The sequence below is a fragment of the Uranotaenia lowii genome, chromosome 3 (genome assembly GCF_029784155.1).
Source record: "Uranotaenia lowii strain MFRU-FL chromosome 3, ASM2978415v1, whole genome shotgun sequence".
Classification (NCBI taxonomy): domain Eukaryota; kingdom Metazoa; phylum Arthropoda; class Insecta; order Diptera; family Culicidae; genus Uranotaenia; species Uranotaenia lowii.
In genome coordinates, this window is record NC_073693.1 from 133,477,590 (window position 1) to 133,505,134 (window position 27,545).

The window sequence follows — 27,545 nt, forward strand, 5'->3', positions numbered from 1 at the left end:
ATCTGAATTTTGTTTTATGCAAAAAAAAATCCAAATTTTTTTCAAAAAATCATCCAAAGTATTTTCACTATGAAATACATTATTTTTGAAAAATTTGCACAAAGTTTTATATTTTCTCGGTGAATTGTTAGACATTTTTAATATTGCAATGTTTTTTAAAGCAAAATTTAAAACTCAAATCATGAATTTGTTTCTAGTTTGCATTAAACAAATTTGATTCGAAAATTTTTATCTCACTTTTTTTAAAGTTTTCTTTCATTAAAGGTTAAAATCTATGAACTTGCAAAACAGTTTAAAAGATTTAGCTTGTTTGATTTGAGTATAAAATAAATACTTTTTAAGGATATTGATGGTTCATTTACAAAAACTTTTTTTTGCTCAACTATAATAAGTTTGACTCTGGAAGAAATTCAAGTATTATAGCCATCGATGAAAGAAAATTCCATATTTTGATACTTAAGGTTTCATTTTAAAAAAGCTTATTTTTTAAACATTTCATATAGGTACACAGCATCATAGGTTAAAATCAGTGACTAAATCTATCGCATGAGTCGGTATTTTCTACGACCCTTCCTGAAGCTTCCCATTTTTATTTAAAAAAAATTAATACAGGATTTTGATGGCTTCTTTTTAAGATTTCTTTTCGTATTTGAATAAATTAGCAAATTATAAGCTTATTATTTTTAAACACACGCATCCCCATTTTAAGCATTGGTGAAAATGTTACAAATATGTTTACAGAAATAAAAGTATGGGGGGTTCGAATGAAATTAAAAAAACTAATTTGTAATTTTTGTTGAAAAGTCTGCAATTCAAATAATGTTTAACATCAAATCAATAAAATATATTTGCAGCTGAACTTTCACTTGAAAATTAAGATCATAATTACAATCATGTGAAAAACATTATTTTAGATTTTTCAATGAACCGAATCTTTAAAATAAATCCAAATTTTACTTTTGAATAGTGATTTCTTCTGGTTTGTGTTGCCAAATAAAGTCTGAGAGATTTTTTTTCACCCAGAACCAAAATCATGAAACTAGGATGTTCTGCAAATTGATTGGTTTATGGAATGCTCATATTGATATTTTATTTGTTAATAAATCTTTACTTTGAGCTGAAATAAAAATTTTACTTCCGAATCTGAATCCTGTATTTTCAATCTCATTTTAAAACTGAATTCCGAATTTGAGGACGATTTTTGATTCTGAAATCCAAAATAAACTAAATAGGAATTATGAAACAAAAAGCTAAAGAAGTATCAAATCTCCTAACCAGAAATCTTTTATTGGAGTTCTGAATTGTTGTGTTTCTGTGATTCAACCTATGAATCTGAAACAAAATGGCTAGGAATGAAACCGTACCACAATTATGAATTTAAATTATTAATTTCAAACCTAAATTTACAACATGGTTTGTAATTTTAAGCATTTTTTCTTCGTACTCCAAAAGGATGAACTCGATTATGGAAATTGCATCTCATTTAAGTTTGAAATACAAAACCAAGGTGAGATTCAGGATTTTGTCTCAACCGGGCAAAACTCGAGACTCTTATTTCAATTTTTTTCCTCAATTTCGGCTTATATTCAGGGAAGTTCGGAAACTTTCTAAACAAAAAAAAGTTATGCTGGAAACACTTGGAACATGGTTTATGAAATACAGACTCAATTTGGTTTTTTTTATTTCGCAAATAAAGTGAAAACAAAATCGGACAAAATCATAATGGTTTGTGATACTAGGGACTAAATTGCAATCACGAAATGAAATTATTTTGCATAACTGTAATAGAATTGTTTGCCTGGGAAAAGATTTCGTAGGTTTGACTTAAGTCCTGAGTCAATATTGTTACTCTTGAATCATTTCAGTCTTCCGTTCTATTCTACGATTCGCACTCGCTTCCTCTATCCCGCTATATATTTTAAAGTCTAACATTTCTACCTTATAATTAATCTCGCCGCAATGTCATACAAATCTATATATATAAAAAGCAATTATCTGTATGTTTGTTTGTTTGTTTGTTTGTTTGTCCTCTATAGACTCAGCCGTCTTAAGAGCTAAAGGTCTGAAATTTGGCATGGATACTTATTAGGTCCAGGAAAGATGAAAAATGTTTTCAGATTTTTGGATGACCCCTTCTGAAGGGGGTCGTCCATACAACACAAATATGGTTTTCGCGATATTGACGTTATTTTTTGTCGGATCTTGTTGAAAATTTGCACTTGAGTATTTTGAAAGACGAGCAATCGATTGCAGTTATCAAATTTAGGGTCAGGGGTCGGCCAAAGGGGTCGTCCATATTCACTGATGAATGTTTTTGCGATATTGGCGTTATTATACACCAGATTGTGATGAAAATTTGCACATGAGTGTTTTGAGAGACGAACAATCGATTACAGTTATCAAATTTAGGGTTAGGGATCGGCCAAAGGGGTCGTCCATATTCACTGATTAATGTTTTTGCGATATTGGCGTTATTATACACCAGATTGTGATGAAAATTTGCACATGAGTGTTTTGAGAGACGAACAATCGATTACAGTTATCACACTTAGGGTCAAAGGTTGGCCAAAGGGGTCGTCCATATTCACTGATTAATGTTTTTGCGATATTGGCGTTATTGTACATCGGATTGTGATGAAAATTTGCACATGAGTGTTTTGAGAGACGAGCAATCGATTACAGTTATCAAATTTAGTGTCAGGGGTCAGCAAAAGGGGTCGTCCATATTCACTGATTAATGTTTTTGCGATATTGGCGTTATTATACACCGGATTGTGATGAAAATTTGCACATGAGTGTTTTAAGAGACGAAAAATCGATTACAGTTATTATATTTAGGGTCAGGGGCCGGCCAAAGGGGTCGTCCATATCCACTGATTAATGTTTTTGCGATATTGGCGTTATTATAGTTCATATTGTGATGAAATTTAGCACATGAGTGTTTTGAGGGACGAACAATCGATTACAGTTATCAAATTTAGGGTCAGGGGTCGGCCAAAGGGGTCGTCCATATTCACTGATTAATGTTTTTGCGATTTTGACGTTATTCTACATTGGATTGAGATGAAAATATCCGCATAGGAGTTTTGAGGGACGCTCTTTTGCTTTCAGGTTTCAAATCTTGACTCAGGGGTCGGCAAAAGGGGTTATTATCTGTTCACTGTTTTTACGATATTCTCTTGATTGAGCATAGAATTGTAATGAAAATTGGCACATGGGAGTTTAACAGAAAAGATAATTGATTTCAGGTGTCAAGTTTTGAATCGTGGTCAAAAAAAGGCCGTCCATGTCAGTTGCTCACTGTTTTCGCGATATTCTCGTGATCATGCATCGGATTGAGATGAAAATGTTCAGATGAGGGTTATAAACTATGAGCAATTGACTCCAGGTAGCATGTTCCGTGTCAAGGGTCGGCGAAAGGCAATGTGGTGGAAAGAAGGTGATGAAGAAATACGCACACTAATACAGAACTCGTTATTCTAGAAGTTAAAAGGTAAACAAAGCCTACGTCACTTACCAGGATGTTTATGTATCCTAGGCGAGAATCGTAAACAGCAGTTGGCAATGATTTTTTCTCTATAGTTTTCGCTGTTGGTTGTTTGTTTGGAAATGCAACTGACATCACAAATTGTCATGGTTTCAATGTTTACAAAAAAAACTTTTACCAACACTTAGCACGGGATTTCCATCGCCACCTGAGATGTGTATACAGGTTGGGCGAAAGGGGCGTCTATATTCACTGTTCTCTGTTTTCAAGTTCCTGACGTTATTTTACACATAATTTGAAAAGAAAAAAATGGCACAATGGAGTTTTGAGGAACGTAAAATTGGTTTCAATTATCGAATTTCGGGCCATGGGACAGAAAAAGAGGGTTTCATTGAAAGTTCAGTGTTTTGTGCAATAATTTTGTTGGAGGCAGTTAATTGATACCAATTTAAGTGTGAGTGTGAAGAGTTGTGCACATAAAGAAATAGTACATGTTTCTGCCTCTGTTATGTCTAGATTTTGCAACCGATCGAGAAGAAAACACTCTCACATAAATTTTAATAAAAAGACAATTAACCGTTTAAATTGAATTTCAAGTAATAGTAATAGTAGCAAATTTAAACACTGTTGAATTTTTTCCCCAAAATTGTGGAAAGAATGTTTCGAATTCATTTTCTAAACTCATTTTGACGTACCAATGATTTAAAGCGAAACGAAGTTCGTACGGGATCAGCTAGTATTATAATAAAAATTATAACGGCGATACCCAGCAAACATTTTTTTAGGTATATTTCTCAACAAACTTTGCTAACGTTTCGTATACATTATAAAATCATCTTATATAACTCTAAAAAACAGCATTTACGTACTAAAGTGGAGGCAATATACATAAATATTTTTAACTTCTGGCTTATGCGATAGGTGTTGTAAAAATTGGACGATATACAACATCTTTTACCGTACATCCTGATAGTATGCGAGAAAGCGCAAGTTTTACTCTCAATGCATGCAAACCGTTGCCAGCGACAATATTTGCTGCTTCTCTCATTGGACAGTTTAACCAAATGGACCCTCTGATTTTTTGAAATCTGGTTGCACTGCTAATCGCAGAGAGAACATCAAGGTTGTTTTCTCACTTGAATCCCGCACGCGGGAGACATATTTGCAAACATGGTGCAATTTTGTCATATCCGAGTCGGTAGACTTTAACTAACCATTTTACGATCATTTACTTGGTTTGGTAGGAATTACGATTTACATTAACATTGCTAACGAGTTAAGCTGACATTTCTAATGCGATGTTATGTTTGCTGGGTAAAAATCTAAATAAATTGAAAATTGTGAATCTTACACACAAATTTGTCTACACATTTTTTTTTAACTTGAAAATGGCAACTAAAATTCGAATTTAACTGTTAACTTTATTTTCGAATCTGGATTTCGGGTTATGGCTTTATAAGCCAAGGGAATATAAAAAAATAATGTTCAGCGTTGAGAACTCATAGTTTAGAATTAGAAATGAATTATTTGGAAGAATGCAAGATTCTGATATCAAAATAAGTTTTGTTACCGAAATGTTTCTAACTTTAAAGTTTAAATATCATTTTTTAGAAAATTTTTCTTAATTGGATCAGAAAAACAAAGATTTATTTTAAACTGGACAAGTTGTAAATAATGTGAATCAGTTCTTTACGTTGAAATGTGCTTAAATGTGATCTAATTAGAATAGATTGTTTATTTTTATGCCAAAAGACATAATCCTATTGAACAGCTAATAAAGTTTTTGCCTAATAAGGTACAAAGCTACAGTCCTCGACAAAGTTTAGCGAAATATTTTCTTTGAAGAATTTATTAATTGGCACAAAAATCATAAGCGGGCTTTTCTACAGAAGAAATAAAAATTGTGTTGATCGTTCAAAACAAATTTTTCATTTCTCAGTTGCAAAGTTAGAAGTTCAAGTTTATTCATGCCAAAGCTGATTAAAGCCAATAATCATGGATGATTTTTGAACCAAATCAATGTCATCTTGACCCAAGGGTTAGAGAAATTCAAAAACGACCCCAAATCGACTCAGTCTAATGTAAATAACTTGAATAGAAAAATAATGGATTCTAGTAATCATTGTTGGACTTTATGCTTGAGCATGTAACTGCATAACACTCAGTTTGATTCATTGCCGTTTAGTTATTTTTTTATAATCTGAATTATCTTAAACTTCAATCTTTAAAAAAATCCTCTCGATTCTCTGGATGTTTCCAGCAAACATCCTCTAACGGAAAATAAATTGGCATCTCTGGATTTCCGTTTCCGTTTTCCCGGACAGAACAATTTCACCTAAATGAGCCGAAATTGTTTTCCTCACTCAAACCGAAGCCCAGGCCGGGGGTGAAACTTGTTACCATTATCGTTATATCGACATTATCATTAACATCGTTGTCTCTGCCGTTTGTTCGGGACTCGACCGTTTGAACTTCTTCTGATCCCATAACGAGATCCGACGACCTGTCGTCAATTTCTTGCCATTTGCTATTCCGTTGAGCACTGTTTTGCCGCTGTGGGTAGAAGAGATCCCTCTCCGGTGTGTCATCTTCAGCTATCACCACCTAATTGTTTGTTTATTCTGCCATTTCATTTTATTTGATTAATAATTTTCCACCTGAACGCCCACCACATTTTCACTTCCCGGAAGAAATGTGCTGCTGCTGTTGAAAGAACAAGTTCATTGTTTGCTGACTGGCTTCTTTTTATCTTTTTGTTTTCTTTTCTCCCGTTTCTTCAATTTAGTTACTACGCGTCGACACTTTTCGGTCCGATTCAGCAACAGCCCACCTCCCAGCCGAGACCATTGAAGCGACAGCGATTGATGGCACCAGGGCGTTTGGCTATAACGGGCAAGTTGAATGGAGCTGGCATGATGGCAGGTCCCCAAGTTCCTGGCTCGGCGCTTCAAAGTCAACAACAGCAGCAGCAACAACACCACCAACAGCAACACCATCAGCAGCAGCTTCAATTAGCGGCGGTTGCTGCGGCGGCTGCAGCTGCTGCAACAGGTTCTCCAACGGCGGCCGGAGGACTCGGAGGCTATTACTGTAACGGAAGTCCCAACGGAGGAGTTCCGGTTACGATGGGGGCCACCAATAATGGGGGTTACATCAACAACAACAGCTACCTGACGACGGCCAACGGATACGGAATGCCACCGGTCGAAAGCGGATTCAACGGAACCATGTCCAGCTACACCAACGGGCAGCATCTGGTTGGGCCGTTCAAAGTCTACAGTGAGTATAGTTTATACTTTAAAGAAATGGTTTACTATTATTTAGGTAAATACAAAGACCAACATTGCCGATTTTTCGATAGAATTGTGCTGACATAAAAGTTCCAAATATTTTTTAAATACAAACAACTGGATGTATAAAACTAAAGTCTGCTTCATTTAATATTGTAACACAAACAATTGCGTGTAGTTCAGTCATTTATTAACGAATTCATAATTTGTTTTTCATACAAATGTAGCATTTTCTTTACTCTTTCATAAAAAAAAATTTAAAAAATTATTCATTGCTGTTTCGAAGAAATTCTCATACTTTTCCCGTAATACGGCACATTATTTAATGCCAGTAAATAGAATGCCTCATTTCGGGTTCCGCAACGTTCATCGTGCCAAAGAAAGATTGGGTGCAAAGACAAATAAGAAGCAGACGAATCCGAAGCCAAGTCAAAAACAAGCAACTTCTATCAAAACAAGAGATAATTAACGAGATCCACAGCTGTGTGAAAAATTGGTGTGCGTTTTGCTGGACGTGCTTTTATAATTTTCATATTTTTGTGAAATCTCACAGCGTGAATTGTTGCACCTCACTAGAATGTAGATTAATTTTGCTTTCCAATGAATATACTTTTGATTGGTCCGAACAAAGTAAAAGCACTGAAAATCCGGGTACAACCTGACGGTGGACCACAAAAACAGATTAAATTTCAACTTGTGAAAAAATCGCGCCAAGTAATCAACTTTGCAAAATTCCAGTAAATTCTATTTTTATTGCATCAAAAATCTAACGACAACAAAATGTCAGAAATAGAATAAAATTTGTAACGATATTTTTACAAAAGCTTTACCACCGCTCAAATAGTGTTTACTAGCAATCTAATGAAAAGTAGGTTTTTCAGGCCACTTTTTTTTTACTTTTTGTGACCATTTCATTAAAAAAAAATTTAAAAAAAATATTTCTTAGCTTCATGATGTAGACATTTACTTCAGCTTTCATATGCATAAGGCATGGCCGTAGGAACGGGGGGGGTTTTGGGGGTTAAACCCCCCCCATGATGATCCAAAACGCCAAGCGAGATATTCAACTCTTTACTCAAAATTTAAAATTCAGAACCAAATTATGATAATAGAGTAAGGTCAATCAAGAGTAACAATCTAGACTACAAACTAATGCTGAAACATCAAAAACCCATCCCAAGTCCAAAACGCTGCAACAGTTTTTCAAAATTTTCTCACTTGTTCATCGAAATTCAGTTCTGAATATTTAATATAAAATATATAAATATATAAAATATTTTTTTTTTTATTAAACTAAACCCATTTTGGAGGTTCTGATTTCATGACTCCCATAACAAAAATTGTATTCCTATTTTCGTATTTCGGATTCTGTTTCCAGTTCAGGATTCTCGATTTTCAGTTCGAATATTCATAAGAAATAAGAATTTAAAAGCTTCTTTAAAATCCTGGTTCAGATTTGGTTTTGCATTTCATATCAAATTTGAATCATGTTTTTCGAGATCATCGAGTTCGAGTTCTCAAACTTAAGTTTTACACAAAATTAGAAAACTTGAAGCTTTGAAATAGCAATCCAAAATTGAAAAGTCAGGTTCAGGTCTTTGTAAATTCATATTTTAATTCTGATTCACAATGTAGATTAACAATAAATAAATTGAATAGTGAATTTAGATTAAACCTGAACATAATTTGTTTAATAGATTCATGAATGAGGGCTCTAAAACTTAGCTCATAAAATTCAGATCTGAAATAAGATTCGGAAATCGTATTTTTTGTACATTTCAGAAATCGTTTGGAAATTTGGCTACAGAATCAAAGCGCAATTTTTGAATTCAGGTTCAAATTCAGAATGCAGATTCAAAATTCAAAAAAAGATTAAGCTTGTAAATAAATATAACAATCAACATAAATTGTTGAGCAATTCAAGTGATCATGCATGAACTTAACACATTGCGGGCACACAAGATATATATCTCGTTTTTTTGCTTGCCAACAGTGTGCTACACTTCGAATTATAACTCGAATGGACTGAATTTAAGTGCTAAATTTTGTTCGACAAAATTGAACACAACATTTGCCGTAACTTTAAAATGCTAAGTTTGTAAAATTTAGTCCAGAGGTTTCTGAGATATAGAATGCCGAATTTCTCATAGATTTTTTCGGTTCTTCATGTGTTAAAATTGCTTGTCAATTCAATTACCAGATTTCAATTTTTTAAACAATATTTGTTTGTAAACATAATTCAGCTGAAAATCACATATAAAAGATAGAACTTGAGTTTTTTTTTGGTTTTGTCCAAAACACCCAAATGTATTTCTCAAAAAATCAACCAAAGGATTTTCATTATGGAAATGATTCTTTATGAAAAATATTTGCTGTTAAAGAAACATCTTCATCTAAAAAATCTGCACAAAACTCTATATTTTCTATATTTTATTATTAACACATCAAGGACACAAAATTGCGGCATTTTATGTTTCAGAAACCAATAGACAAAAATCTAGTAATTTAATACAGATATTTGAGTAACGGGAAGTGTTGAGTTAAATTTTGTAGAATGGTTTCATTATTAGATTCATAACATTTGAAGCCAAATTTTATACTAAAATCATTAATTTGGTTTATTTTGGCATCAAGAAATTAGATCCGAACGATTATATTCTCCAACTTTTTTTTTGGAAATTTGTTTTTTTTTCATCAAACGTTCAAATCTTTGAATTTGCAAATAGTTTGGAAGATTGGGCTTGTTTGATTTGAGTAAAAAATAGGTTTTAAGTTTAAAAAATCATATTTTATGCCCAAATCAACTAAGTTTGATCTATCAGACTGTCAAATTCAAAGATTTTAACCATCGATGAAAACGAATTTAGCTCACCTTTTAGGTTTAGGGCCAATTTTCTTAAATTTCGAGTTAATTACGAAAATTTTTAATGTCAAAGTACTTACAAAATGATAATCATATAGTTACAAACAAAAATTGTTTTAATTTTTTTGTATTCATGCATTGTTGGCCAAAAAATCATAGGTAAAAATCTTTCACCAAACCCCCCCCCCCCCCCCCATGAGTCGATTCTTCCTACGGCCCTGGCATAAGGCAAATATTTTTTGGACGTGTAATATTTGAACTACAGCAATTTTCCTGAGGCATGTTTTTTTCGGATTTTTTTTCTTTCATGTTGAATAGCTATATATAATGTTCTTATCATATTTTACTGACATCACCAGGTTTCTATTGATAAAAGTTTTATATGAAGTTCATAATAATTCAAACGACTTAAATAGATTTTACTTTTGGAGTGTCAAAATGACACTCTAAGTCGGAAAAGGGAGTATTTTTGTCCAGGCTTCCAGGGTTTGTCCATAAATAAAGTAAAGATGCAATATTAAAGAACTTTTGAATTCATTTAGGGTACCCGAAGAAATTTTTGTTTTTTGAAGCTTCTGAAAAAAGTTACAAGCCTTCAAACTTGCAATAGTGTCAAAATGACACTCTAAAGCGGATAAGGGTTGAAGAACCCCTTAGCTGAATGAAACTATGATTTCAAAGTAGTCATCCTTTGAATTGAGCCACAGTATTTGAAAGACCCAAATACTAGTATTTCATTAACCACCCACTAGCATCCTCAGTGGGTTATTGACTGAAGAAAGTGTATCATTTCCGTTGTCTCCGTTCCATCATATGATTTACAGAATGAATTCAATTCCTCTCTCAAAAGATGGGGAAGAAAAGGAACTTCAATATATCTTCCAAACGGCTAATTAAAATGGATACCAATCCAGTTCTATTCATATCATCATCAACAATAAACAAAAAAATCTTCAAAACCAGTTTCAACGGAGATCCATGAAGTTCAATAGCTTCAATGCTCTTGAATTAGGATCCAAGTTAACAAAATTTGAAATTGAATTGGTTTTCAGTAGTTCCAATTATCAATTGAAATCCATTTTAGGATCAACAAAAGATCCGGTGGAACTCAATGGATAAACTATTTGTTACCAGATTCTTCTAAGCGATCAAAATGTTTTCACTTTTTCACTGCTGTGATACTTATGGTATTGTGTTTGGGGAGCGGCTAGTGCGTCTGTTTTGAAACCTCTTCAAAATAAAGCTATCAAAAACTTATTCGGTCCTCACCGTAGAACATCGACACAGTTCATTCACACTCCATCATCACCTTCTTACCCTGGAAACTATGTACGGTTAATCTGCGTGTCTACACATTCATCGAATTCAACATGGATTGGTCCACACAAACACGGTTCTAAGCAGAAATTCGGACAGGCATCAACACATGACTCGTGGGCGAAATCATCTTTCAACGGCAAGGATAAATACTAATACATTTGGTCAAAATTCGGCGCTGAGAAAAGCTTTCAACATGTACAACCAATTGGATGAAGATCTCAAACTCTTTAGTTATAATGTGTTAAAAGAACGGTTAAAACAAAAGTTATTAGTCCAACAATCATGATCTCTCTCATACTAAGTTATCTTGTCAATTATTATATTTTTCCATTCATCAAGAATTGATGTTTTTACAAAAAATGTGAAATTTTAAATGTACCATAGAAATCAAACAAATTTGTAAAACAAAACTGGTCAGTCTCTAAGAGCCTTGGCTCAAAGACAAATAAAGATACAAATACAAATACAATTGTTCTGACTGTGAAAAGGTATACATTAGACAAACAAAAAGGAAGTAAATAGATAGATTCGAAGAACATTTGGCAATTGTCACATCAGATTCGAAGAAAAAAGTTCTTCCTTCACAAAATCCTAGATCTTCAGTAGCTTTACACATCTGTGAAACATCTGTGTCTTTCAAATACTGTGGCTGAATTCAAAGGAATCATCGACTACTTTCAGTTGAGTTATTTTAATAGTAAAACCTCTTGTACACAAATGAAACTATATGTCCATGAAAGTTGAAAGATTGCACTTTCTAATGGATATATTTTTATTTTGGTATGTTTGCAACTTTCAGAGATATTGAACAATGATAACATGCCATTTTTAAACGAAACCTCCAAAAAAAAAAAAAATACTTCAAAATAGTGCTTTGACACCTTAAATGAAGTTGTGTAGTTTTACAATTGTCACAACTCTCTCTCATACAAAGTTTGTTCAAAACATGTTATTTCTAAAGAGCTTTGACGTCTTCAACAAAGTTTCTTAAAATTTGATGATCTATAACTTTTCTGAAGACGTTATAGTAATAAAATGATAAATACAAAAAATAGAAAAAATTTCTCATTTATAGGTGAATCGATCAGGAAAAAAATCACAACAAAATGTGCGCATTTTAAAATGATGAAACAAATTAGAACTTATCATAAAGTCATTTTGACATTTAAGCCTTCAAAAAACCCATAATCACGTTTTTTGAGTTTTAAACCACTGCACTGTGCAATCGGATGAAAACTCTAATTTTGCGGATCAATTTTGTGTGTGGAAATTTCATCGTGGACCCCCTTTAAGAAGGGAGGTAAATCTATCTTCTATTCATGTATAGGATGAGTGACCCTATTTTGGACCTAGAGCCAGATTGGTCCAGAAAGTAAAAAATTGAGAATAATTAATGTTGCTGTCCCAGTAGTACATTGAAAATAACAAGTAGGCCATTGCGCTTAACTTCACTTGAAAGCTCCGTGGATGTACACAGCATGCTTACATACCAACAAAAATAGTTATGAAAATTTGGTAGTTTCATATAGAATGGCAATCAAAATTGTTAATTTCTCCGTCGATAGCCATTCGATTCTTTTGAAAAGGGCCTCAGATTAAAGATTGATTCTTCAGGATTAGCGGAAACTATTTTTCACATTGGCTTTTTGGATATGAACCATAAATAATGAGCATTCAAAATAAATTTTCATCGTCGTCCCTCTTTTTTGAGAGCAAGTAATGTAATATTTTATTCTGTCTATATTAAACATTTCATAATTGATCTAAAATACTTCATATTTATGTGATGAAAAGTCAATTAGTTTGAATTTTTATTCAAATCACACAAGAAAGATCCACAGAAGGCAAAAATATCACCAAATTTTTGTTTTAAAGCGATAAAAAGCTCATTGGATATTACTTTTAGCAGTCTTGAAAAGCCAAATATTGTTCGTTGCATTAAAATGCATCAGTACTAATTTTTCTTATAATTTTATTGCTTGTCAATTTTATGAAAAATGCGATTTTTTTTATAAATTCTATACATTTGCCAGTTTTTTCCCATAACTATTTTTCGGGGTCTCTTACCAATACGTTGAAAGAGAGCAGAATGGCCTACCTTGTATTTTTTAAAGTACTATGTTGCTATCCAAGGAATATTGTAAAAAGGTAGTGCCGAGAGCCATATTGATTTTTTTCGTGACAACACAAAAACGATTATATCAAAAATGTGGGCTTGTGATATAGCTCAGTTGGCAAGTCAGTTGCTTCCTGAGCCGATGTCCGCGAGTTCGAGCTCAAGAGTAAACATTGATCACAGTTATACCGGATAAGTTTTTCAATGACTGTCCACTAGACTGCCCCAAATGACCTCGACTGAGATCTTGTACTAGGACTTGAATCAATTTTAGCCTTCAGCGCATAACATTTCACAGGTTTTGAATTTCTCATACAAATTTGGGGCAGTCTTTTGTACATATTTCCGCCTTTCGACGGGGATTATGTTTCATCTTTTCTACCTAACTTAGAATCATTTTTTTTCTCAAAAAATCTATTCAGAATGGTTGTTACTCTCAGACCCAACCGCCAACAATTTTTTTTAAATCGAAAAACACATGAACCAACGCTTTAAAAAACCAATAAAATGATAATTTATCGATAAAAGTTCCTTTTACATTTTTCTCACGTTTTTATTATAATAGCTGTAGCTTTCTTTTGAAAGAGAATGAAGGTGAATCTTTTTATTGGCATCACAAATCGTCCAGTCATGTTCCTAAGCCCCTGTGGTTATGCAATTTTATTTTAAATTGTCAAGCAATTTTCCGCCCATATTTCTTTCCGAACTATCAATTGAATATTATCCAAACTCAAATTTTAGAAAAAACATTAAAAATAGCAATCAAGCGCAACAACAATGGTCAAATCGGTCAATATTTGACAAAAACGTTTCACATTGAGTGTTCTGGTCGGACATTCAGTCGCCTCATTAAAACAGTGATGAATGTCATCCTTAAAAAAGTTAGCCAATTTTTGAAGCTTAATAACTTTTTTATCTTAACTTTAATTGAAATGCAACCTACTGACGAAATATTTATCATAATTTAGGCTTCAACAAAAACCGTTTTTTGAAAGAAATCGGTAGAAGGAGACAAAAGTTATTGACGATAAACTGGTTTTTCATGTTGCTCTCGAACAGAATGTCTCAACATCCCATACAAACTTCAGGCTCGTTGAGCGACCCCTTCCCGTGGTCCGATCTGGCCCAAATTTGGCATGAGATCTTGTTCTAGGTCCAGAATCAATTTTAGCCTGCAGCGTATAACATTTCACAGGTTTTAAATTTCCCATACAAATTTGGTGCAGTATACTGTCCACCAACTCCATCGTTGATATAACTCACGAATGACATTAAGATGAAAAAATGACTCTAATCGAAACAAGCAAAAATTATATCAAAAATTAAAATACGAATACAAAATTGTGATTTCGGTAGTAAAAATTGTTTGCAGTAAGGAGCTAAAACTGGACTGGCTTGAACATTTTCGTGGAATACTATGAACTAATTCAAAAGCTTTGCAAATTTGAGTTCAGCAAATCCACCAATTTCTTGAAGTTCAATAGTCTATTTTATAGAAAAATTACTCAAAATCTAACTTTTTTAGTACGGATCTTGAAGTACAAGTATCTTTCTAGAAGAACATGCTTAAAAGTGGAAAATTCCCAGTAGATTCTTTGAGTTAACAACCACAAAAGTCAAGTTTCCTTGTTAATTTGAAGATTATTTGTGGTTATGACGTCGCAGTCTGTCCCAATTCTAAAGCAGGGTTGCCCTGGCACTACCTTCTTAAAATAAACCTTGGTTGCTGTCATAGATTTATGATACTTTTATGCAAGCAATGAATTCTTATTCTTCCTCCATCCCATCATATCGTAATTTGTACAAAAAAGTATTTCTGATAGAATTTAAAACCTTTTTAAAAAATTTACTTCCGTTTCAGTGGTAGATCAGAAAACTCTATTAGTGGCAGGCAAAATCAGAGTAAGAAGCAAATATAAATAATCTCATATCTCAACTGTCCAAGCTCAAATTTAATGGGAAACTACTATTGCTGAGGATATCACGAACTATACTACATATTTCCCCTAAAATAAAGAAAATTATTGGAAAACCCAAAAAATTTGTAATGGATCCCAAAATAGAACACTTTTAACCATAATATTCCATTGTTCATCTTGATGTCACTAAAAAATTTGTATCCATACTAACCATCATTCAAAGTGCGTACAGTAATACCTCGATATAAAGCAACTTCTCTTTAAAGCAACCTCGATATAACGTAATCCAATATAAAGCAACTTTTGCCTCTATATTACGTAACTTTTAAAAATGTTTCTAATTTGAATAAATAAGTTTAATTTCAATACTTTTTTGTCATAAAAATATAATAATGTTATTTATGAGCCATGCGGTAAATTCTCAGATGCATAAAGAGCGAATGAGCGCAAGCGTTGAAAATGTAACTCCAGTACTTTCAGTATTGCGATAGTCGCTTATGTGCTTTTGAAAATCCAGCCTAGAGCATGTATCTTCATTTCAAAACTTAATGACTATATTTGCACCTACAGATAAGTTGCTTGAGCTGAAGTGAGGTTAGGGCATGTAGTCTTTTATTCAAATAAGTTTTTATGATTGCTGACAGTTGATCAATCACTGTACAGACTTCTGTACCATCGCGAATGCACGAATTTTATCACTTGCTATGAAAAGGTTCGGTATCCGCCTTCTTAAGCTAAGCGGAAAAAAATGTCCAGTAATATAGCAATTATATCGCCAAATTTACAAAAGAAGTCCAAGATAAAAATCTATCTCCAGCTCAAATCTGGAATGCTGACGAAAGTGGGTTGTTTTTTAAGAGCACACCAACGCAAATATTAGTTGAACAAGATGCCAGATCAGCATCTGGTCGGAAAGTCAGTAAGGAGAGGATAACTTTCATGCCATGTAGTAATATGGATGGTAGTTTCAAACTTCCATTGATGCTGATAGGGAAATCCGCGAAACCACAAGCGTTGAAAAACATTAAAGAGCTGCCAGTATACTACAGGTCCTCCAAGAACGCTTGGATGACCAGAACTTTTTTGAGCAGTTTGTGCAGTTTCTTAAATCCGTACAATTAGAATTCAGAATCAACTTTTTCACATTTACGATCACTATCGATGCTCCAAAGGACCATTACAAGTAGTGTTTCGATAAAACGTAACTTCGATATAAAGCAACGAAAAAAAAAAATTCGTTGTTTTATATCGAGGTATTACTGTATTTCCATAAGAGCATAGTTAAGAGCCTTGAGCGGCTCGAGTTAATCCTTTTAAAAAAAATTGTGAGCTTACTGCAAATAACCTTCAAATAAACGCAATTGTGTGCTGATGCCGTTGCTGGCTGGTAGTAAAGTGTTCGAAATATTCATAATACAAATTGTTATTGTTTTTCAATAGTAAACAAGTTGAAATACTTGTTTTATGAAAATCATTTAATTAAATATTAAATATTCTTTAAACTTATTGATTTTTTATGTTAAATAAATTGATTTTAAGTGTAATAGATCTAGGTCCAATGATAGGTACCAGACCAGTATCAAAACAGGAAAATTAGGTTCACTGTTTTCAATTCATTGAAGTTATAATAACTTATATAATAACATACATAATATAATAAATATAAATATAATAACATCAGATTTGAATAGAAAATGTCGTAAACTAGAATTTTAAGGCCCAGGGATGGTTCATAAATTGTCGACATTAGAAGTTCAATTTTATGCAATAATAATGCAACAAAAAAGAAGTGTTTAATATCTGAAATGTTAATTCGGCAACTTCTAACATGCCCACAGTTTGTATGTATCTACCAAAAAATCGAAACAGTAAAAGTAATCATACCTGAATTAAATTCACTAATACCACAAAACAACTTAACAGCAGCTCGTGCCCTCGATAAACAGCAACGCTTGTGATCCCCATTCAAAAAGGGCGTGCTATCATCCCCCCTTACTCCGGATGACTTTCTGACACATTTACTCTCCCATCCACGTGTCGTCCGTCCCTCGTCACAGTTCAAATAAAACCAGAAAGGGAAACGTGGGGAGAAAGGTGTGAAAATCTGTTTTTATTTGAAAAAGAATCCGTCGTCGTCGTCCGGGGAGGTTCTGAGCCGCGAGATATCCGAGAACCCACTAGCCCAGCAAAATCCTGTTTGCAGAAGATTTAACCGCTTTTCCTCTGGCTGATGTTGTTGGATTTCTCACTCTCGCTTCTGTTTCCATTCGGAACTCTCGGATGTCTCGGTGTCTGGTGGTCATGAATAAGTGAGTAGATGTTTTCCGCTCGGTTAGACAATTTTTGCATTTCCTGGTTGTCATTTCGGATGCAAGTGCATTGAACCGAGGGGCCAAGACAGGTGAGCTATCTAGCACAAGGCGTTTCAACACTTTAATCTGTCTTTTTCTGGAGAAAATTTTTAACTGGAAATTGTTGCAAAATCTCTCATTACAACTCGTTTTATAGCCCATTAAGTCACGGAATGCGGCAATCCCTTCTGGCATTCTCTGGTTCGGATCGTTCCACAAGAATCTTGAAACTTTGAACAACTTTCCAGTTGCTTCCGACAAATTAACCCATTCTCTATCCCGGAACCAGAGCAGTGAAATTGATTGCCTCCGGGATAGGAAACAAGGAAGGATATCCCAATCCCGACGAAGGATCCCGAATCCCGAATCCTGGAGAGCTGTTGCTGCACACTTGTGAAGTGTCTGGTTCAAAAATCTTGCCTCATTTCTGTTTCTTGAGATATTGTTCTGCTGTTGATGATGGTGATGATGATGTTGATAACCGCAGACAAACTTCACAACAAAATCCATACAACAACTGGCAACCCTCGAGGAGAACAAGTCCCGACATCAACGGATAAAATATAGAAGAAAAAAAAAACCTCCAAACCAACTACACGAAGAAGAACTTAGCCAAAGACGAGGTTGTTCCACTGTCGTCGCCATCCTAGAGAATGGAAGAAGCGAACCATGTTCTCATTTACAATTCATTGAATTTACATTCATAATTATGCTGTTTTTAAGTTCTCGACGCTTGCTCAAGGAAGTAGACGCCACCGGTTGGTCGGCCGCTTAATGGCCTCCGGAAGTCTTGGGAAAAGTTTTCCGATGTTTCGGGGAGCAGAAATCCGATTCGGCCAAGGTCCAAACTGTGAACGCGGCATTCGCTCGGAAAACTTGGCAATTGTCCTTCGATTTTGTGAGTTTACTGCTTTGTGAGATTGACTTGTAGAACCTGCTTATCTGCATTCAAACTTTACGGTTTTAACACGTTATAGTTTATTATTATTGAGAAATTAACTAGTCATACAAAATGTTTTTAAGTGAGGTCAAATATTTTAAAATGTCTTTCAATTAATTTGGAGCAATAAATTCTATACGTTCTTTAAAATCTTTAACTTTCTGGCATCATCTGTTTCAGTTATCAAATATTAACAACTTTCTGTTATGTCTATATTGGCATGATTTTTTAATTTTGATTTGTAAAAGAACTCATCACACTCCCCCGCTCCAAGAGGCTCTGTTTCAAGGACGTTTTCTGTCCTCAGCTTGCATGACAGCAAAAAAAACTTAGCAAAAAACAACTAAACGTAACCAAAATTTATCTACTCATGCTGAGAACTCAAAATATTTACATTATGCAGGATAATGGTACGATACAATAAACTTAATTTAAGACATGAATCTCAGTAGAAAAAGATTCATTTAAGAGATCGATTAAATTTAATAAAAACAATAAAAACAAGACAAAAAATAAAACTAAAATTTACTAAACTCATGCTTTTCAAAAAACTACTACTGTATTTGAATTGACAGATTAGTAATATAATCATTGATTAAAACGCAAAAGAAAATGGCAAGGTGATTTGGTCTAAAGTAATTCTTTGAGGTGACGTTGGGATTTGAAAGAACTATGGTTGTTAGTGCTTTTTAAAACTTCTGGAAGACTGTTGTAGGATAATGGTTCAATATATGTGTTCTGTCAGTTTTCCAAAAGTGAGTTACTCTACAAGATTACCCACATTCGGAAACGGAGTCAAGGGATTGCATTGGAGAGACAATTCTTTGCATTTGGAATGGTTATGATCAAAATTCCACAACTGCTTAACAAATTGTAATAATTTGTAACATTTGCAACAATTAGCACATTTTCACTCTCTCTGAGCACCGGTTTCTCTCATTTTAACTGAAACCTTCTAATTCTCTCTAACAAATTGCAACAAATTATAACAAATTGAATCATTGGCTGCAAAATTTGTTTGATTATTGACGATGATTCTCTGTCTATCTCAGTCCCCTGAACGGAGTAAGCAGTGTGTAAATCAAATGGGATAGAAAGTTGATATTGAGAAATTACGGAAGCATTAAAATTGTTTTGAAGGAAATTGCAAATGTTGTGGTCGATTAAGTGGACGGTATCGGTTTAGGCACACTTCGGCAATCTGTAAGTAATAAGTTACAGGAAATAAAATGAGTTTGTTTACAAATACTTACCCCACATTACTTACCGAAGAATAAGGTTGCCAGCAGTCGAAAAACCAATATCCTGAAAGTTTCAAAGAATTTAATAAAATTGTACATACTTACCGTAAGAAGTTGAAACAAGATGAAAAACAATTGAAGTTAAATAGAAAATTTGTAATGTATAGGATTCAAGCGTAGCTAGGAGAAAGCAGCTTGGTTTTATTTCGAACTGAACAAAGAGAATAAAAGTAAGATGATGGATGAATTTTAATTTTAATTAATAAATCGAAATTTATAGCTTTTAGTTATTCGCCAGAATTATTGCAGAGTTGTTTCTCCTGAAAGAAAACACCACAACAAGATAAAAGTTTCATCCTCGACGATGGCGGAAGGCTACAAATATCCCTGTTGCGACAATGGAGACGACTACGACGCAAGGGTGCGTGTAGTGAATGCAAGAAATAATTCCACCTTGCATGTGTGGATGTGAATGACACGTTTGCGAATGCGTTATGGTTCTGCGAGAAATGCGGCAGTGTGGGACTATCGATTCGTTAAAAACAAGGATCGGTAGATCATCCAAGACAAGCAAACAACCGCATCGAACAGAATATGTGAAGCAGAAGAGGAAGGAGCTAGAAATTTAGGTTCTATAAGAAAGTAAAAGGGTAGATTTCAAAGCGGTAAAGGGTCCGACAAAGGGTTCACGCGGAGTGACATCAGTGGCAGCATGAGAAGGAAACGTAGAGAAGAAACCCAGCGAAAGATGCTCAGTCTTCCAGTAGAGAGCCTAAAAGACCAACACGTTCGCAGATATTTAGCAGCACGGCAAGTGTACCCTAGGATTTTACACAAATTCTCAGGACGACCGAAAGAGTGGTCGGCATTCATAAGCGCCTACGAACAAGCTAATTGGTCGTGTGCGTTCAACAATGACGAGAATTTGGTATGACTACAGGAGGCATTACCAGAGAAAGCTTTGGAGACAGTGTGGAATTAGCTTCTTGAACCATAAAATGTGCCGGCTGTGATCGAGAGGTTGCGGAAACAGTTTGGAAACCCTAAAGTTCTATCAAATTTGCTTGCTAATCGGATACACAAGCTTCCTAGTCCTAGTTCGGAAGATTTGAAATCAGTGATCGGTTTTGGGAACGCGATGGATGAGTCGACTCAACACTTGCGAGTGTCTAAGTTGAGTGATCACCTAAGTAACTTGATACTGATGCAGCAATTAATACAAAAAATTCCGACTTGTTACGCCTTGCAATGGGTGGACTTCAAGCGTCAGCAGTCGAAAGTTAACTTGAAAACATTCGGCGTTTTCATGGAAAACCTGGCGGACATAGCTCTTGAGGTGTCTTACGAAGGAACACGTCTTGAAGATGCAATCAAGAGAAAACGGCGTGAAAACTCTTCAGCAGTAAAAGTTTCGTACACGTAGCGGATGGTGAAGTGCAGGAATTATGCTGCCACCATATTCAAAGGAAGGTGCTTGATGATCCAATTAGAGAGAGGTTGGGTGAAAATTACATGGCTTCAATAGAAAGGCCCAAATCTGAAAGAAACTGTGCAGTTGTTGCAAACCAGGTCATTTTGGAAAGCAATGTGATGAGTTTTGGTCGATGAGTTTGGAAGATCGTTGGAAAAGAGTCCAAAACCCTCATCTTGAGTCCACTGTGTTTGTACTAGGGTGGTCGGATTTACCGGTTTTTTTTTCAAATCCGGTATTTCGGTATTTGTAATTTATAAAACCGATAAAACCGGTAAAACCGGTATTTTTCAATGAATTTCGAATTCATGAAAAGGTTTCGTCTAATTGCAGTAGTAATGACACAAAATGCTCAGAATTTATAACGCAATAGATATTGCATCGTTTCCGATTGAAAAATATGGTATTGTGCCTTTAAATTATCCCTCTGTCATACATTTATCATCACGCTCAAGATAATCATTATATTTGTCATCGTCATTTTATTATTATAATTTCGCATTGAGGTTGCAGAAATTATAGAAGTTTCATATAATTTTCGTCGAATTTTTGTCCTAAACTCTGAAGAGATTACAGAGCAGATTCTACAGATTAAGTAAAAGTTTTTATAGTCTCATGGAAATGATATGAGATTTGATATACAAAAAGATGTTTCTTTAAAAATGACTTAATCAATTTCTAAAAAAATTTAAAACACTGTCACAAAGTTTTTGGTTGACTCACAAAATTACAGATAATTGTTGTCTAAAATACAGATGCTTTCCCGGAAACCTAGGTCGTGATAGCATTGAATTTGCCTTTCCAAAATTAAAACGAACAAATACAAATAAAAATCTATAAAAAAAAACCCGTCAAAATTCAGCAATAAATACAGTTGTTTGGATCTGATCCTTACGCTATTTGCTGCTAAAATACTGTTGCAAATTTATAAAAACTTTGTTACTGCTTTGTCTGGAAAAAGAAAATGCTTCAACAGTGTTAAAAATAAAAACCAACAGAGTTTCATCAATTATCTTGAAAATATTGAAAGAGGAATTTCATACAAAAATTCTAACATGTGCTCAAGTGCTGACTCTGTTGAAACATTTTATGTTTTAAAACAAAGGAGGAAGTATTCAACATTTTTGGTTTTAAATTTTTGAAAGCCCGCGCACTGCTTAGAACGATTTTGATAAACTTGGCCTTTTTTATAGATTAAACATGTTTGCATCTTTTATTTTTTCAGTCTTTCAATGAAAACTACATGAATTTCTTGTAGCTGTATCATTTTTCAGTCATTGTACATTTGTACAGAAGCGTTAGTTCGATAGCTGAACTGAAATGTGTTGAATTTCATTAAAAAAAACATCTGAAAGAGAGATGGCAGCTTGTCAATGCTTTTTTGAACGCCACTCTAGCTTTAATTCAAAAAGTTACATCGGCAAGTTTTAGCAATAATCAAATCTCACATAAACCTTGCAGTAAGGTTTATGTAGCTAAGAGTTTTAAACTGATTGAACAAAATATGAGTATTTGTACTCATACATATTTGTTAAAATAAACCATTAAGCTGTGTCAATTTTATTACAGTGCCAAAGAAGGAAAATCCCGAGAAAAAGAAAAAAAATACAGTGCCAAAGAATGATGAAAAATTTACCGGAAATACCGGTTTTTTACCGCCCCAAAATCCGGTATTTCCGGTATTGGAAAATGGACGATTTTACCGGTTTTACCGGTTTCGGTAAAACCGGTTAGACCACCCTAGTTTGTACAGCCATGGCATGGCGCGAATAGATGTTGGTCGAAGCGACGGTGCGGTATAAACAAGTGTGAGCAAAATCATCATCCTCTGCTGCATTGTGAATCAACCACAACACGTGATTGCTAGCTGCAATAGCCATCGACAGTGCGATCAGCCTGTGATGTTTCGGATAGTTCCAGTGTTGCTGTACAACAATGGTAAACAGCTGAAACGTTAGCACTTATTGACGAAGGATCATCGGTGACGCTGAATGATACGGAGCTAGCACAACTACTGGAAGCTGATGGAGTACATGAACTCAAAATTAAGTGGATGAACGGAATCAGCCAAACCCAAAGCGATTCGATAAAGTTTACGCTGTGCATATCGAACCAGCAACAAAGTTGTCAATCTTCTTTGGCAGCATGAAAACGGTTGCTGAAATGCATTTACCAGTTCAAGGATTGGACCCTGACGAATTAAAGGAACGTTTTGACTATCTACAGAAAATAGAGCTTCCAAACTGCAGAGAAAGAAAGTAAACGAACGCAAGAAATCTCGGAGAGAACAACGAAACGAATAGGTAATCGATTTGAGACTGAATTGTTGTGGGCAATGTTCCGAATATCAATCATTTTCGATCAGCCATGTGTTACTGCATTCAGAGCAAAAAAATCGAAGCAGTCAATTTTTCCTTCTTCAACCAAATTATATAAACAATCATGCATGACAACGACGCTTCTGTATTTGAAACATTCCTGCAAAACATGATATGGTAAAGAAGGACGCAGACTATCAGCAACGAACGTCTCGATGGTGATTGCCTTCCTTGATGGTTTTCAACCTTCTAGGATCACAACTGATGTGTATCAGTTCTGAGCGATGCGTAAAGGTTACAATATGATTTTTAATTTTTCGCTTTGCGTAGAAGAACAAAATCATTACTAAGTAACCGTAATGAACTGGCCAGCATGTGCTACGGCTTTTTTCAACATGTGGTCCTGGTATTCCTTCAGATTTTCCTTCTGATACATTCATGATCGTCTATCAATAACGAACATTATCAACAATGATGCGAGGATAGGCGTTATTGAATGATTGTGGGAACGACGTTCAAAACTTATCATCAAGCATGTCGATCACATTTGAAAAGCCACGTGACTAATAGAAACGGTAACCCCCGATGGGGCATAGAATTTTTTATGTATCTAGTTAGTGTTGATGTTCGACAAATATTCAACGGATACGTTCACCACGTGCGTATCACAGCACTCGGAGGTGTAAGTATTCTAGCTTGAAACGAATCCTGATTGCTTTTCTTGAGCGATTTTCCGCACATTGGTTGTGGGCTGAAGATGACGTAGTGTTTCCTGACAGCTTTCCAATGTCAGTCAAGCGATGGAAAAGTTTATAGCACAGGCTGCAGTATTTGTCGATACCTCGAAAGGAGTTACAATCTGCAACGTCAGGAGCTCAATTAGTGAAATTCATTAAAATTATTCTTTTTTTCCTATCTACAAAACTGTATTTTGGACGGATTTGAAGGTGGTGTTCTCGTGGCTAAGATAAGGGCGTAGGAAGTACAAGAAGTTTGTTGCTCATCGTGTTGAATCTGTGAACAAAAATATTAAAAATGGTTTCTCTTCCTAACTCATCTTAAAAACAAAAATTCAACAAATTGAAGCTTTTAGCATAGCTAGAAAGGATGAGATATTGGAATAAGAGGCAGGTTTGAATGCCCATATCAGGTAGGTTAAATGCCTCTATAAAGAAAAAATATTATATGAGCTCTACAAAAATATTATATGAACAAAACATCACCATGAAACATGACCATATGGCAAAGCTTACAATGTGTTGCTCAAGAGAACTATTGACATCTAAAACATTGCCAACATTTCAGCTTTGACATATGCTTAATATCAGTTTCTACCATTTCAATTAAATTGTACGAAATTTTTTCAAGTGGAACTGAATTTAGCTAAAGCATGAATATGTCCACCTAGTTTCGGAAAGCAGTTATTTTGACTACTTTTATTATAAAATCATATTCTCTAAAACTGTAAGAGATTTTAACAGAAAAATTGCTCTAACGTATAAAACACAGGTTTCCGCTCATGTGTATAAAGTTTTCAGACTCTTATCTACAGTAGTTTTTCGATCTTATCACTGTTCGATTTTTCAATACTCGCCAAATTCACGCTAGATTTTATCACGGTTATTGTTTCTTTATCATCACGCTTTTTGCCCAATTTTGCTGGTTTCCAGTAATAAAATAAATTGGCTATGAAAAAATTGTTAAGAAACAATTTCCAGGACCTTAATTAACTTTCAAAAGCGGAGAGCATTTTTGTTCATTATATTTTTTAGGGTTTATCTTATGATATAAAAGTATTTAATAATATGAAAATGTCATTGAACTGCTTATTTTAAATAGCTGTATAGTTTTTAAAACCGTCATTTGGACTCTCAAATCATTTGTAATACACTAAGGCTTTTTCACGCGGTATGAACTCAGTCGTAAACGTATTGTACTTGAAATATTTTCGCTAAAAAAACGTGTTGATTCGCGAAAGCCGTGTAGAAGAATCATATCCATGGCAAAAAACCGCGTAAAAAGAAGCCGTGTTAGTAAAACTAAACAAAATCAAACTGCGTTAAAAAAAACCTTAGTGTAATCGACTTAAGTACTTTAACGTCACGCAAATGCTAGTGTTGTTATTTCTGCTTTTTGAGCCGTTCTAACTTTTTTGGTTATGCGAATCATATAAAGATGTGGGTAAATTTAAGCAATTTTGATAAGAGATTAGTGTCTCTGTTTCCTCTTTTTTATTTGTTTATTTGAAAGAGTGGCGTGCGCAATCCCGACTGGGCAGTCTTTATTATTGTCTGAATGGATAATTATGGATTATCAGAATGAGATTCTTTCTAAAAATGTACATAAGAGATAACAACTGTAAAATTTACATAAAAACTAAATAATACACTCTAATCAAACTGATAATCTACAAGGTTTTATTCTAACAAATCTCAAAGTTCCTATACACAAGAATAATTTGAACAGAACTCGATCCTTTGTGTTAAGTTAACTTTTATTATTACATCTTATGTTCAAAATATATTGATACAAAACGTTTTCGTTACTGAGAACATTATAAATTATTGATTAGAGACAATAAAAATACAATTTTCCGATTTCATTTCTAGTTTCGCCAAATTCACGGCGTAATTTTTTTTTGACCGTGATGAAATCGAAAATCTACTCCTAAGTTAACATCTTGCGGTGATATGATGCCTTGTATCTTACAAATGCTAAAATCACCGGTCAAGAGTACTGTAGGCTCTTGGTCATAGAGCTTTAAAAAAAATATTCTCAATATTTGATCATTTCTGGAAATGATTGTTAAAATTCTCCATGTTAATCTCCATTTCACAGATATAAAACTTACGTAAAAAACTGACACAAATGCTACACTTATAGAATTAAAAATCACTTACCAGTCAAACTAAAGCAGATTGAGCGTTAACGATTAAGACTAGGCTAATATCAGCCAAAATGTAAAAAAAAATGATTCGTTGAAAAGTTTCAAACATTGAAGCTCATCTTTGTTCATTTCCATGAAGTTAAAAAGGCTTGTTCTAGAAAGCATCAGCCTATTTTTTCCCTTTATATCTTTTTTTCAAGGACAAGCGAGAAAAAACCAATTCTCCCCTATACTGTCTCCCATTTACACTACTTTTCTTTTCACACATTTTCCCTTGGTCTAACGTGTAAACTCAAGCTCACCACCCTCTAGTTCTCTCATGTGATTGTTTTTCAGTCCATCGACCAGACCAGACAAACCAGACAGTCCAAGCAGCATCCGACTATCAGAAAAGGGTGTGAACTTCTTTGCTTCTGCACTGGGTTGAATGATTATTTATTCATATTTTAATTAAAGTCACAGGAATAAAACTCAGTGATGTTTTTGTTTTGACACCCTATCCTGGTGTATGCTATAGGTTATGCATTTTTTTTTTTGGATGTAACCAACCGAAGTTTGTGGGAGACAGACTTTGATAACATTTTTTTTGGAAATGTTGTTTTGACGGGATTTTAAAGGTGTAAGAATGCATGCATGATTGTGGTTATTTCAGACACGAAACAGTACGGCTTAGAAGGAATCACACTGTTATCTTAAATATCCTCATGTTTATTTAAAAAAACACAAAACATCATTTTTTGTTTCTATTTTGTTACAGGTAACCCTGACACACTGATTTGTGGCAACTGTCGTGAGATGTTCACAGATCTGACCGAGCTGTTGGATCACAAAAAGTCCTACTGCAAGCTGCGATTCACCTGCAAGTGCGCTTCCCCATCAATGAACAAAACTAGTAAGTTAGCCTAAAAGATCCTAAACAATGTATACACCTGTTAACTTATTTAATGATTTTTCCGTTTTTTTGAACAGAGTCTCTTCCACCCTCGGCAAAGTTGGTCTGTGTGGCTTGCAAGGATTCCTTCTCCAACCCTTGGGATTTGATGGTTCATGCACAGGCCGCCCATATGGTCAACATCTACGAGCTGGGTGGAGATTCATCGGATGAGGATAAGCTGTCTTCCAGTTCGTCGTCCAATTTGTCTACCGGCAGTATCGTCAATGCTAGCCACTCTTTGGCACTTCCAGCCGGGTCAGGATCTCCTCAAAGGATGACTCAGAATGGAGCTGATAAGTCCAATGGAACGCGTCACGAGGAAATGGATCACGACGATAAGGATAAATCGTGCGAGCATAATGAGGTGAGTCTGAGAATTTTCAAAGATTAGTTGAAATTTACTCCTTC

The 27,545-nt window shown here is 34.5% G+C and overlaps 1 protein-coding gene across 2 annotated transcripts in view; it reads left to right on the forward strand.

The window, feature by feature from the left end:
• The window catches only part of LOC129751318 (uncharacterized), a 377,841-nt gene that overhangs the window by 280,519 nt on the left and 69,777 nt on the right, over positions 1–27,545 (forward strand). For both annotated transcript variants that reach the window (XM_055746750.1, XM_055746751.1), the window contains exons 6-8: positions 6,273–6,766; positions 26,961–27,095; positions 27,173–27,501. In XM_055746750.1, coding sequence (XP_055602725.1) covers positions 6,273–6,766; positions 26,961–27,095; positions 27,173–27,501 — 958 coding nt within the window. The remainder of the gene's footprint in view (positions 1–6,272; positions 6,767–26,960; positions 27,096–27,172; positions 27,502–27,545) is intronic.